Source organism: Sus scrofa, chromosome 18 (genome assembly GCF_054392235.1).
Source record: "Sus scrofa isolate SSC_HxYL_T2T_F1_AM1 chromosome 18, Sscrofa_HxYL_maternal_Yorkshire_Landrace_v2.0, whole genome shotgun sequence".
NCBI lineage: Eukaryota > Metazoa > Chordata > Mammalia > Artiodactyla > Suidae > Sus > Sus scrofa.
In genome coordinates, this window is record NC_139400.1 from 63,847,087 (window position 1) to 63,860,951 (window position 13,865).

At 46.7% G+C, this 13,865-nt stretch overlaps 1 protein-coding gene across 4 annotated transcripts in view; it reads right to left on the reverse strand.

The window, feature by feature from the left end:
• POU6F2 (POU class 6 homeobox 2) overlaps positions 1 to 13,865 on the reverse strand; it is a 486,199-nt gene that overhangs the window by 135,641 nt on the left and 336,693 nt on the right. For all 4 annotated transcript variants that reach the window (XM_013985842.3, XM_085004889.1, XM_021079084.2 and 1 more), the window contains exon 5: positions 7,280 to 7,611. In XM_013985842.3, coding sequence (XP_013841296.1) covers positions 7,280 to 7,611 — 332 coding nt within the window. The remainder of the gene's footprint in view (positions 1 to 7,279; positions 7,612 to 13,865) is intronic.

The window sequence follows — 13,865 nt, forward strand, 5'->3', positions numbered from 1 at the left end:
TGGTATGGACATGCCACCTGCTTTGTTAAACCCCTTTCTACATGATTTGACTAATGTGCAGAACGGTATCCAGGAATGGCAAATCTAGACAATGACAGAGAAGCACCACGGTATATAAGTATATTCTCGGTAAACTAATTTTTCCCCTGCCACTCTCAAAGCAATATAGACTTTGTTGTTCCTCCTGGATCTCAAATGCTTGTAATAAATTCTTTGAAATGTCAGTAATGGTGAACAGAGTGGTTTTTTTTTTAGAGGAGATTTTCTTTCTTTCATAAAAGGAAAAATTGTGCCTTGTAGAGAATGGAGCAAAAGATGTTTTGTTTATTTTATCAGTGTTGAGTATTGTTGGGCAAAGGGACCGCCATGTCTCACCTGACCTCCTGCTGCTGAATGAGCGACTCGTGCATGAAGACCTCAATGTACTGGATGGCCATGAGAACAGACATAAATTCATACGCTTTCATGTCTGTGGTATAATCAGCATTTACTTAACAAATTTACAGCATCCAAAGCGTTTTCATTAGTATGTTACCTTTAATCTTCATGGGAACTCTCTGGGCGTGGATGGATTTTCTCATCCATAATAATGAAGTTTTCTTTGGTCCTTGAGCCCAAGAGGAAGCCTTACTCACTCTCTGTGGACAATTCCACAGTCCTTCTATAAGGACTTTTAGAAGGTCCTGATAGCCTGGATGGCTCTGGGAAAATGTTGTCTACATAGCAATACAGAATATGCCACCCCTAAATACGCCACTTTGGCATGAGAATTATTTTGAGCTGAAGGCAATTGAGAATCGAGCTCCCCACTATCCTCCTATTTCGCCTAAAAGCAAGACATAAATTTGTAAATGTTTTTCTCTGAACGCACTTAATTTCATAAAGCCATAAATTAGTTCAGTGAAAAGTATCGGCCAAAGGAGTTATCTGATTGTCAGAACATTCCAATTCAATAAAAATGATTGGCTCATTGGACCTGTCCAACACACAAGGAGGATGAGTGTCTGCTCCATCTCCCTGCCCCAATCCGGGGCCCAAGAGGCACTTGTCTTTCTCCCTTTCTGCCTTTCCTTTCCTCCCTCCCTCCCTCCTTTCTTTCTTTTTGGCTTTTTAGGGCTGCACCCACGGCATATGGCAGCTGCCAGGCTAGGCATTGAATCAGAGCTATAACTGCCAGCCTACACCACAGCCACAGCAATTTGGGATCCGAGCCACATCTGCGGCCTATACCACAGTTCATGGCAATGCCGGATCCTGAACCCACTGAGTGAGGCCAGGGATCGAACCCACGTCCTCATGGGTATGAGTTGGACTCATTTCTGCTGAGTCACACCAGGAACTCCTGCACTTGATTTTCTACTGTACAAAATGTGGTGTGATTTTCAAGTTCAATGAGAAAGTGGCATGTAAGATCTGGCTGAAGTTTCCAGCAGACAGAATGCCACTGACCTTGGAGAATATTTGCTAAGTAGATAATTTACACAGCTGGTAGCCAAGCTCAGGCAAATGACGTACTCATCTCAGGCACAAAAGTCAAGGGCATGCCCCAAACACACTCATCAAGATGAATGACATCTAATGCAATATTTGAAAAAAATCAAAATGAATGCAAAAAAAAAGTCATGACCAACAAAATCAGAGTTAGTGATTTTTCCTTTTGCTTCAGACCCCAACATGGCTCAATACGGTGACTGATCCTATTTATCTTGAAATGTGATATTCAGCTCATCAAGGATTTTGGCATTCATTTTGAGTTGTTCAAATATTGCATTAAAGTATTATCTATCTTGATGACTGCATTTTGGGGTGCACCTTGAATTATGCACCTGACATGGACACTTCTCTCGTCTTACCTGAGTCTTGGTTGAGGTGAGAAGAATTTTATACTTGATTCAGCCCTGTGGGGGTTGAGTTCTACTAGAATTTACAACGGCCACAAAGGGGATATATGACCATGCCTGCAAAAGGTAGCAGAATGTGCTATCCCCAAATATGCCACTTTGGCATGAGGGTTATTTCGAGCTGGAGGCATCATCAGATGTAAGAAAGGCTCTCTGCCATCCTCCCATCTTCCCCAAAAGCAAGACACACATTTGTAAAGGTGCCCCCCCTTCAGGAAGGACAGGAGTTCATTACGTGAGACAAGTCTGTAGACTCTTAGCCCAGAGATGGCACCAGAGGAATCTGTGCAACAAATCTTGCTTGTCGACTGTTGGTTTCCCCATATATTTGCCTTCCCACAATTCGCCACCCCGAGGAAGTCACAGTCCTTTTTCTCTGTTTTGTTTGCTTCTCTAAAACGTACGGTGCTTTGGTTCAGCCCCTACGCGAGCCCGAGTACTAACTACCCCTTTGGGCTGCTCATCACCGAGGGCTCCAGGGTGCCGCGCTCATCATGAGCTCCTGCTCGTCTCTTATTCATCTGTCTTCTGCTCATCTAGTTTACAGGCCCCCCGCTTGAGAATCCAGGACAAGTAGAGGAGAAAAGAGTTTTTTCTCCCCTGTACCTATACAGGGCACCCGACTGATTTTTAGGGGTTTGTAACACGAAACTCCAAAAGGAGGAAAGAGTTCCAGAAAGTATTTAATCTTATCCCCCTCCAAGGATAAATGAAAAAACTTAGGCCTACAAAGCTTTGACTAGTATTGTATTAAATTAAGACTAACTTCTGGGGAGAGAGGGAGCTGGCTCTGGGCCTTAGACCTTTTCTATAGGAAGGAGTCACAATTGGAAAAGGATGAAAAAGAGAAAAAAAGGGGGAAAAAAAGGATGGCAACCACACAGATCTAATGACTTCTGGGCTCTTGGTTTGAAAAAGGGCTCATGTGCCACCCTCTCCTTCGCTCACATGCCTTGAAACTTGGGACTGAAAATCTGCCAGGAGGAAAACACGCCACCTGAGAAGATGAGGAGGCTGGGCCCGCTGCCTGGCAGAGGCGGAATCTGAACGCAGCTTTACTCCTGGCTGTCTGAGTGGTCACAAGACCTGTACATCAGCAAATGCACGTGGGGGAGAACAATTTACGCTCACTCTCTAACCACTTCACCTCGGAGGAGGTGACTGTGCTTCTCACTCCTCATCCAAGCACAGAGAGCTTCTCTCCCCTGTTGCCACTGATATCTCTCTCCCTCTGTATTTTTTTTATTATTAAATGTGCACTATAGCAAGGAAAGGGAAAGATGATCCCGCTTCCTGCCAGGCGAGGCAGTACGCAGAAGGCCGAGGTTAAACGCAGCATTTGGTTTCTTAAGCTTCTCTAACGTTGGAGTGCGAAAAAGCCATCTGGGACCAGTTTCCAGTGATGACTCTCAGAGGATGAGAACTCGACCTTAATGCGGACTCTCTGGCTAAGATAAAATCTGCTTCTGCTGTGGTTGTCCCAGTTACATTTGTCCTCACTCTCCTGCTACTCCGTCACCCAGCTGAGTGGGAAGAACGTAAGCTGACCTTGAAGAATACTCAGAGAATCTTCAGGACCATCGGTTTTCCAGTAGCCGGTAAAACTCTAGAGGCCTACCAACATTTAGATCATAGACTCAAAGGATCTCAAAAGTCATATACACTACACTTTGAACAGATGAGGAAAACCAGGCCCAAGGAGCTTGTCCAAAGTTGTGAGTTAGTTGGAAACAGGGTCAGAGTGAGAACAAGCTCGGACCCTCAAGCTCCATCTTTCGGTGGCACCATGACGAGGCTCCAACCATGCCCAGCTCATCTCCAGGTCCCTCAGGACTACTCGCGGTTTTTGGACAATGTTTGGGGTTTCCTTAGTGCAAGTTAAAAACTCCCAAGAACAGTCTCCAGAAAAGCCATCCCAAAAGTCATAGAAAGGAGGCAGTCCACCTTCTTAGGCTTAAGGGGTCTTTATCACATCACTACCATATATTGAAATTAAAACTGTGTATTGTTTTTTCTACCCAGGATGATGAGACCCTCTCTGTTCCCCTCCCCAAAGTTGCTTCCACTTTCGTTTCGAATGTGCTCCTATCTGACACAGGCCGCATCTCTGGTTTTAGATTCCGGTGCAGCTCGTGGCAGGCGGGTTAGAGCAAGAATGAGTATATGGACTGATACCCATCCTGGGACCTAAGGGTTCAGTTAAACGCACAGATGTATTTTATTGGTCCTGCACACTGCTCTCGACATCTCACTCTGGGCTTTACACTCAAGCCTGCTTTGCCTGGCCCTGAAGATCTTCGCACATATAAGCCCTGTTTGGAACTCCCTTCTTCATCCTTCCTGAGAATGAAATGGTGAGTGGATGGGTCTTGTGTCTCCATGAAGACTTTAAAGACAGGCTTCTGGGGACCAGCTTCTGGCGTCCATGATGGACCATCAGCCCTCCTATACCCTGAGCAGTCAAAATTAGTCCTCTGAAGTGATGAGAATTTAGACTCATATGTGTCTTGAAACAACAACCTGGTTTTGTAAATGCAATCCATTTAATGGAATTGGGTAAAAGAGTGAAAAAAACTTATAATATTAGATAAAAACCTCACCAGAACTCTTTGGAGAATTTTAGTCTAGGATGTTACTACCTGCCAGTACTATTAATTTGTTTCTCAAGAAATTACCTCACCAGATACACCTATATAAGCTATTTTCATTTTTTATTTTTCCTGAAGACATGACAGCATCTGCACAGTTTTAGAAATGATTATTACCCTTCAAATTTCTTTGAAAACAAAAGGCCTTCTGAATTACTGGCTTTCTCTGACAACCTAGACTGCAGGTTCTAAACTCATATCTCTCAGAAAGATTTTGAATAATGTAAAAGGCCAAAGCCCAGAAGAAAATAAAGAATTGTAAAATAGAATTTAAGCTGTCATATATGAATTTAGCTTATCTTTTTTCTCTTAATCATCTTTAAATGAAATCACTTTATTCTAGTTGATAAAAACCATTACCTTTGAGAGTTAAATGTCTTTGCAGTTCCTTTTAAACAGTTTTCTTTTTCAAAAGTTCAAACATTTCATGTTCCACAAACTCAAAACCCTTTAGCTAATGTAGCAAAAACCAGTATGTCAAAACCATGGCATTCTCCATTTCCTTTACACATGCCTACAGCGAAAGGGAAAAAAAAAACATTCCTACTGATTTAGACTTATTCAAAATTAGTTCTCCATCTACTCAGCAATATTTACGAAATCTCACCAACTCACTCCTTCAGTGGTCATCCGCTGGACCCACAGAAGAAAGGAGTAAAGTTGACCAACTGACAAACTGGCGGAAGTTAGTAAGTTTATCAGTTCAAACTCCAGCAATGAAAAGTTAGGATAGCCTCTCAAGGTCATAAAGAAATAAGTGTGGCTCTGAGCCTTCCTGGGTTGCAGAAACGGAATGAACCATCTCCTGGGTTTCCGTGGGAAACCATTGGGAGAACTTTGGGAATTCTCCTCAAAGAATTTATTTCCATGAGGCTAAGTGGTCATTTCATCTAAAGTTCTATCAACAGCCATTCGAAGGGGTGGTCTGCCCTCGTCTTTCATTGGCTGATAGAGATTTATAAGCTGTTGACAGCTTTCAGAGAAGGCTATGTCTGCAGAACTCAAAGCTTTCGCTCAATCAGCCTACACAGAGCCGCTGGGAACATGAGTAATCTCATCCTTCAGATCGGGGCAAGTGTTTTCTTTGGTAATTTCACCTATTTTGATGACTCAGATAGAGGAAGTACTTAGTCATGGGGTGCTGAGGCATATCTCGTTTAACTGCTCTTTAAAAAAGCATTAAATCCATTCTTTGGAATAACCAGAGCTGAATTCCAATGCTGAAAACATTAGGATTGCTGTAATCATGCGGTCAATGAATTTGATTCTACCTACTCTCCCCCATATGTCAAGTGTACAATGAAAAAAATTTTTTTAGCCTGTGTTCTTTTCTGCCTTATGTCAAAGCTTGTTGTCTAATACTTGCAAGATTAAAAACAAAAAACAAAAAACCCCCCCACATACCTGCAAATCTGACTCAGGGAAAATGTTCAGATTGAAAGTAGCCATGACCTGAGTTCCCAGGAACACACCACTCCTCATCTCACTTGAATGTTTCCATTTCTGGGAAAATCCTGGGCCACCCTCTGAGACTCCAAGCCCACAGAAACCAAGTCAGGGGACACGACGTGAAGTTGGTTCTGAAATACGAAGTCCCTCGTCCTCTCCTCTTCCTGCCTGCAGGCCAATCTGTCTTGACTCTGTACACTTCGCAGTTTAGACTTAGGGCTACCATCCCTCTTGCGGTCCCCGGGTCGGGGGCAGGGGGCTGGACTGACGGCGGAACGTGCCCGCCGTCGAAGGAGGGAGGTGGGCTGGCATTTGAGAGGAGGACATAGGCTGCTCCCTCTGTGGGGTATAGGTCATCCTATTCCAGATACACTAGACCATCTGAAATCTCACTGGAAAAAAACCATCATTACGTTTTTTGATTTCTTATGTTTTTGAAGTCAAACACTGAGCCACTAATTTCTGGGTCTGATGGGTTGACATCGTAGTCATTATCTTTTGAAGCCAATTTATTTTAAAGGCATCTAGGAGTTTCTGGACGCTGGAGTTACCTATTCTTGAATGCTCCTAGCCATGGCTTCCCAGGGACAGCAGATTAAAGATGAGCTTTCCTGATTAGCCTGAAAGGCTCTTCTGGAAGCCCTCGGCCTCACGTCAATAAGGTAAATACACAGCAGCTTTATTGTTTTCGAAAGATGCTTATTTGTTGAGGTTCTCCGCATGAATTTAGAGGACTTGTTGGTCCATGGAGTAATGGCTGGAATCTGGGACAGAGACCCGGGCTGATTTCCTTACCCTCCTAACCCCGGAGAGTCTTTAGAAAAACAGAAACAAAAGAGCGCCGAGCACTCAGAGTGAGACACTGCCGTATTCATAATCTGGAGAAATAACCGCCCTGCCTCGTGGACCGGAGACGCGGTTCTCCACGGGGCCACAAAGCTCTGCTAGTAATAATTTTAATTGGATGCTATCTCCGCTGCCTTCACAAAGTATCATAAAGAGGAGTTATTACAGGCTCCAAGCGCACTTCCAGGACGGGCCTCTCACAGGAGGGAACAGCTGACATTTATCCTTCGGGGGCCACCTCGACGGGCCTCTGTCTGCCTCGTTTACATGCATCCCCGGCTGCCTGCTCTGGCTCCCTCTCTCCCTCCGTCTAAGAGGTGAGCTGCAGCGAGACGCAGCAGACGTGGATGCCAAGCTAGACGGGCCCTCTGCCCCGGGGGAGGGCGCCACCCGGCGGCCAGGGCCTCGGGGCCCCGGGCGGGGCGGGGAGCCTACCTGCAGCGGATTGGGTGGCGTGAGCGGCGACGGGAGGCCGTGTCCCGGAGACTGGCTGGCTTTCTGCGGGGGGCTGGCGCTCTGCTGAGTCGGAGACGGCTGGTTCGGGGTCGGCGGCTGCGGGGTCTGCGCCGGGGGCGCGGGCAGCGGCTGGGAGGCGGGCGGCGGCTGCGGCGCCGGCGGGGCGGGCTGCGGCGGCGGCTGCTGGGGCTGCGGGGCCGCCTGCGGGGCCGGCTGCGGGTGCTGGCTGCCGGGCGGGGCGGGCGGCGGCTGCTGCTGGAGCTGCTGGAGCTGCTGGAGCTGCTGGAGCTGGGAGTTCAGGGATGAGGTAGCTGCAAGGAGAGACAGGCGACGTGCAGTTGAAACAGACGCGTGGAGTTGACACCGACACGTGCAGCTGAAACCTACACGGCCCCACAGCTCGCTGTGGCTTGGACACCGGCCCCGTGCGAGCCAAGAAGGCTCTCCTTTAGAAAAAGTTTACGGCATTGACACGCTACTGTGTGTGCAATAGATAGGTAGCAGGGACCTGCTGTACAGCACAGGCTAATCTATCAAGACTGTGTAATACGGGGGAGAACAAGCGAGAAGGAACGGCTATTTGTGTATGTGTTACTGATTTACTTGGCTGTGCACCTGAAACGAACACAACTTTCCAAGTCAGCTCTACGCCAATCAAATTTATTAACAACAACAACAAGAGCTGAAAAAAAAAAAAAAAAAAAAAAGAAACAAAAAAAGTTTGCCCTCATGTCCTGAAACCCCTTGGCATTTCAAAGGGCTGTGGGGAGAACAAGTCACTTGTCACGGAAATTTTAAAATTTAGGGAGGACAAGCCTGGAACACATCAGGCAAAGGATCGAGCAAAGCGAGGGGAGGTACTAGGAACAGAAGTCACCTTTAAGGACTCCCCCTCTCCTTTTCCACACAGGGACATACACTTAGACCCTCTGGATGCGATTCACACGTTTGAAGTTCAGCCCATTTCACTCCTTTGGCAGCTGCTCAAGTGGAGTTAAGAACAGAAAGCTGAAGTGTCTGTCATCTCCTTTGCATCATCAGCACCACGAAGGGTGTCATTTCCACTTGCTGCTTTAAACCTCTGCCAACTCGCTTAGACATTTGAGTTTCCAGTTTCTAGTTTGTTTGTTTTTTAATGTAAAGATAGTATAGGCTTCTCAGTTTTGCAGAATCAAAAGCTTGAGTCTGAATTTTTTGCCTGCTCATCCGAGGGGCAGAGCAACCCCTAGACCGGAAGGGTTCTAGTCGGCCACTGGGAATGGTTTACCGTGGTGACTAGACCCAGTGGACCCTGAAGGACAGGCCCGGACCTGAGAGGATGAAATCGCCTTTCCAGATTTCCTTGTTCTATGAAGACGAAGCGGTGGTGGGATAAGCTGGCTTAACACAGAGCTCACTAAATTTGTTCTCGTATGCCCATCTAGCTCTGAATGATTGCTGCAGCAGGGTCACAGTCTGGCCAAAGAATGAGCTAGAGAAAATTTCTGCTGCAAGCTCACTTCCTTCTTTGCCTGACGGTCAGTCTCAAAGCTTTCTCGTAAGCCTGCAAATAAATAAAATGGCGGGAACCCAATGGCCTTGGCTGCAGTGTTATCCCCTCCTCCTCTCCCTAGAACTAGTCACGCTTTCCAAAGGTAGGACTCCTGTTTGCAACATGAAAGTCCCCATTTAAAAAAAATGCTCCTTCTAATCCCTGTCCCGGGAACTTCCATATGCTAGGGGTGTGGCTATAAAAAAGAAAAAAATGCTCCCTAAAAAAAATCTAGTGGTTCTGAAAGTGCATATCATACACCCACCTTCATACAACAAAGACGTTCTTAAAAACATATGTTTGTGGAACCATATGTTGAGCACATCTGAGAACTTTCTCTGTAAGGAAATCAATCGGTAACTGTTTTTAAATTAAAAAAAGTATTTTTTATTAAAAAAAAAATTTTTTTTGCACCCATGGCATGTATAAGTTCCCAGGCCAGGGATCCAACCTGCGCCCCAGCAGCAGCTGCTGCTATGACAACGTTGGATCCTTAGCCTGCTGCACCACAAGAGAACTCCTTAACTTTTTAAAACCTGCGGTACAGCAGTAAGTTGTAGGTGTAAAATAGAGTGACGTGTAATTTTTAAGGTTATGCTCCATTTAGTTATAAAATATTTGCTCTGTTCCCAGTGTGGTACAATATATTCCTGTGGCATGTTTATTTTTAATAACCAGTGATTATTTTGGTAAGCTAAGAATCATTTTGTAAAAGGTATTGAACCTGCTGGGTGCTAACGCTGTGTGTGGTAATGTTAGGATTTAGCAAGGTGACATAGTCTTGCCTTTAAGGTGTTTGTAGTCTATTTGTGGAGATAAGATTAAGTCATAAGAAATAACCAGGTTTGGGGTGCCTGTTACAGAGCTCTGCCAATGGTACATGCTTGATACACATCCGTTACTTGCCTAAATGGGCAATGGTGTGGAAACTGACCCAAAGGGCCAGGAGAAGGAGGAGAGGCTAGAGATGCCACGGCAGTGTGCATGAAGCAGGCGGAACGACGACAGAGAGCTCTCTAGAGAGTGAGCTCTGTATTTGGAAAGAAGAGAGGATGTTTCAGGCTCCTGAATGACAGCATGGCTTAGAGACCCGGGGACAGCCTGGCTTAGAGACCCGGGGACAGCCTGGCTTAGAGACCCGGGGACAGCCTGGCTTAGAGACCCGGGGACAGCCTGGCTTAGAGACCCGGGGACAGCCCATCTTAGAGACCCGGGGACAGCATGGCTTAGAGACCTGGGGACAGCCCGGCTTAGAGACCCGGGGACAGCCCATCTTAGAGACCCGGGGACAGCCCGGCTTAGAGACCCGGGGACAGCATGGCTTAGAGACCCGGGACATCCCGGCTTAGGGATGTTTCTGAAGGACACTGTGAATAGTGGACTGCCTGGAACAGAGGCTCCAGGCAGTCTTGATGACTTTCGACCTTGGAGAAGGTGGGAGCTTGTCTTTGAAAGTGGTAGGAAGATGGATCACCCCTCAATTCACACTTGGTATAAGTCAGGTTTTAAGTATATAATCAACTTTGTTTAGAGCAAGGCATAGCTGTACTGAAGAAATGACAGTTTGACGGACCCCAGGGGCGCCGAGGACCCTTCTGTGCTGTCAGGTCCATGTGGGCTTCCATGTTGGACCAGTGGGGATGGCAAGTCCTCACTGGGTCTCTGAATGACTCTGGGCCCGTTCGAAGGTGCCGTCCAGTGTGTGTCCTGCCTTGCGTGTCAATCCGTAGTGCTCTGGGACTCTACAGGTAGAGATGCTGTGTGAGAGGGGACTGCAAGATACCCAGTCAAGGGAATGTTTTGACCTTTCTGCTCAATTTTGCTGCATACCTAAAGCTGCTCTAAAAATAAAGTCCATAAAGAAATACCCTTTATAGGAGCTGTTTTTTTTTTTTCTCTCTCTTTGATTTGCTTTTTAGGGCCGCATTTGCAGCATATGGAAGTTCCTAGAGGCTAGGGGTTGAATCAGAGCTGCAGCACCAGCATACACCACAGCCCCAGCAACGCATGATCCAAGCCTCCTCTACGAGCTGCACCACAGCTCATGGTAACACTGGATCCTTAACCCACTGAACGGGGCCAGGGATCGAACCTGCATCCTTACGGATACTGGTTGGATTTATTACTGCTGAGCCACAACGGGAACTCCTATTGGAGCTTTAAGAGAATGATTAGGTTTTGCCGTTTTCCCCTCTCCCTGCTCCTATTGTACAGAATCCCACTTTATTGAAGAGCTGGGAGCCCAGCTCAATTCTGGCCTCCCAGAATCTTCTGCAGTCTGGAGGGTCCTGGGGGAGCGAAGTTCGATCTCTCCTTTTGGTGGAACCTGATTGCATCTGGCCTCCTGCCTGATTCAGATCAAGCCGGTCCTGATTTCTCCAGGTGGTGGTGGTGGGGCACAGGTGTCTGAGCTTATTTTCATGGTTGACTTAAATACCATCCTGTTTCATTTTGGTTAGAAAAGCATTTATCTACATCAGCATCTGAAATCAGGAAAGACGGGGACATACTGGCAGATAGATACTGGCAGATGGGCAGGTACAGCAGACCCTAACCTTCTCATGAGATGTGGCCCCAAATGTGCCTTCGCTCCTTTACGCTGGTGAGTTCCCATTGCTTGGCTCTGTCTTTCCGGTAACCTGCATTTTGCCTGGAAAGGCATTAACCTCCACTGAAGCTCTTTGAGTGACATAAACTAATTTGGCATCTGCAGGCAGGAAATGACGGGCAAGAAAAAATGTTCAGGTGTGTACTGGCTTCAGAGAAAAGCTCAAGGGCGTGGTACAAGAATGTAACTCTAGTCTTAAAAAAATGCCAAAGGCACCTCCACAATCACATGAAAACAAAAGTGAAAAATGCTAAGGCACGAAGCCTCCAAATGTTCCTTATACACATACCGAGACATGAACACAAGTTAGGAAGGTTCAAGGACATGTTTGATCTACTGAGAATGTTTGCTGATGAAATGATGATTGTTGGGCTAGAGCTTTGACCCTGTGCATAGAAAACCAAACATTTTACTTTCTTCCAAGGTATTCATATGGTTTTATGATCAGTTCCTCTCTGTCTGGTTATTACACACTCCATGGGCCAGCGCTGAATGTAAAATTTAATTCCAGTAGCAGCAGGTCCCAAAGAACTTAAAGAGATGCACAGAAATTTACATTAGGGTTTTGAACTTTTAAAAACTTGGAATTTTGAAAAAGAACGACACAATAAAATTTCACCAAACTGAATTTCCTAGAGAGACGAAAGGACCATGGCAAAACAAGTGGGTTGGAACTTCCCAAATAAATAATTTAATATGATAAAGGAGTAGTCAGGAAGCTTGCGTTTCTCCATTTGTTGTTTCTCTATATTAACTGCAAATTAGGAAAAAGGGTTCTCCTTTGTAGTCTTTGTTCAAAGTGTTCTCAGGAAAGCACACACACAAGTGGAGCCACACCACAGGGGTATCCGAAATATAGCGGATGGCTTTTACATAAAATTGCTTCCGAGGCGGAGATGTGAAAAGTGAACACATCCTCTTGATGTACCTGCACGTGAAGAGCAAGCTCATGAACGAGTCTGGAGAAATGTACGTGTGTCTTGTACTTATTAGCAAAGGTACTGAAACACCTTGGGATCCACAGAAAGCCCAATGGGACTCCAACGCTAAAGGGAGTGTGATTCTTAGCAACAGGCTCTCACCTGTGTTAACACAAAGCACAGCATCGGACTATTATAATCACTCTAGCTGGGGGCTCCGCTTCGGCATTTTCTGGGACTTTCCACATTCAAGGATCTGTGAGCATGGTTGGCAAACTGGAGGCGTGGGTTTGAGAGTCTGCAGGGAAGAAGCACAAGCTCTGGACCGGCTTGGGGCTGAAGTTGCCTCACAGCAGTCCATTCACCAACCGGGGAGGACCTGCGCTAAGGAGGAAGGAAGCGGATGGGGTGTATCTCGGAAAGGGACCGGGAGCCCTGCGAAGAGTTTGACGCTCACCATCCTTAGCCCAGTCCCCTGGGGCAAGCCGGGGAGAGGGAGGGAAAGAGCACCAAGGAAGAGCACCAAGGGCAACCTTGAACTTGCTGCCAAGTGCAAGAAGCCAGACGCCAGAGACCACACACGGTATACTTCCACTTACATGGAATGAGCAGAATAGGTGAAACCACAGAGACAGACAGCAGATGAGTGGTGGTCAGAGGCTGAGGGAGGAAGATGAGAGAATAACTGCTCACGGGTTCCTTGCGGGGGGTGGGGGAGGAAAACGTGCTAGAACTAGACAGTGGTGAGAGGGCTGGGCAACATTCTGCATGTACTTAATGTCCCTGAATTGTACCCTTCAAGATGGTCAAAATGGCCAGTTTTAGCCAGTGTGTATTTTACTCTAATAGGAATATTAATTGAGAACAGTTGTTTTCCAGATGCACACTCTGGAGACCAAACTACACCACGAGGGAAGAGAAATCCTCCTTCTCTACTCTGCAGGGCTGTGTAGTCTCCAGGGCCAGGGCTGTGCCTGGCAGAGCAGAGGGAGCCGTGGCCAGGGCCCCGATGCCGGAAGCACAGGGAGGAAAATGCTGTGTCTGCTGGAGATGAGGAGACACAGGCCTGGCGTGAGAGCAATGGATTGCTGTCAGCACGGACCGTGGGCCCACTCCTAGACACCCCTTTAGAAACGCTGCTGCAGAAGTTCCCATTGTGGTTCAGTGGTTATGAACCCGACTAGTATCCATGAGGATGTGGGTTCGATCCCTGGTCCCCCTCAGTGAGTTAAGGATCTGGCGTTTCGGTGAGCTGTGGTGTAGGTCGAAGTCGAAGCTTGGATCTGGTGTTGCTGTGGCTCTGGTAGCAGCAGCTCCGATTTGACCCCTAGCCTGGGAACCTCCATATGCCACAGGTGTGGCCCTGAAAACAAAACAAAACAGAAGAAAAAAAAGAAATGTTGCTGAAACTGGACTCTGGGCACGTGAACAGGGATGGCAGTTAGGGTTCAAAATAAGACAGGGCTTCACAATTTAGAAAGCACTTTCATTTAATAAGGAAGAAGG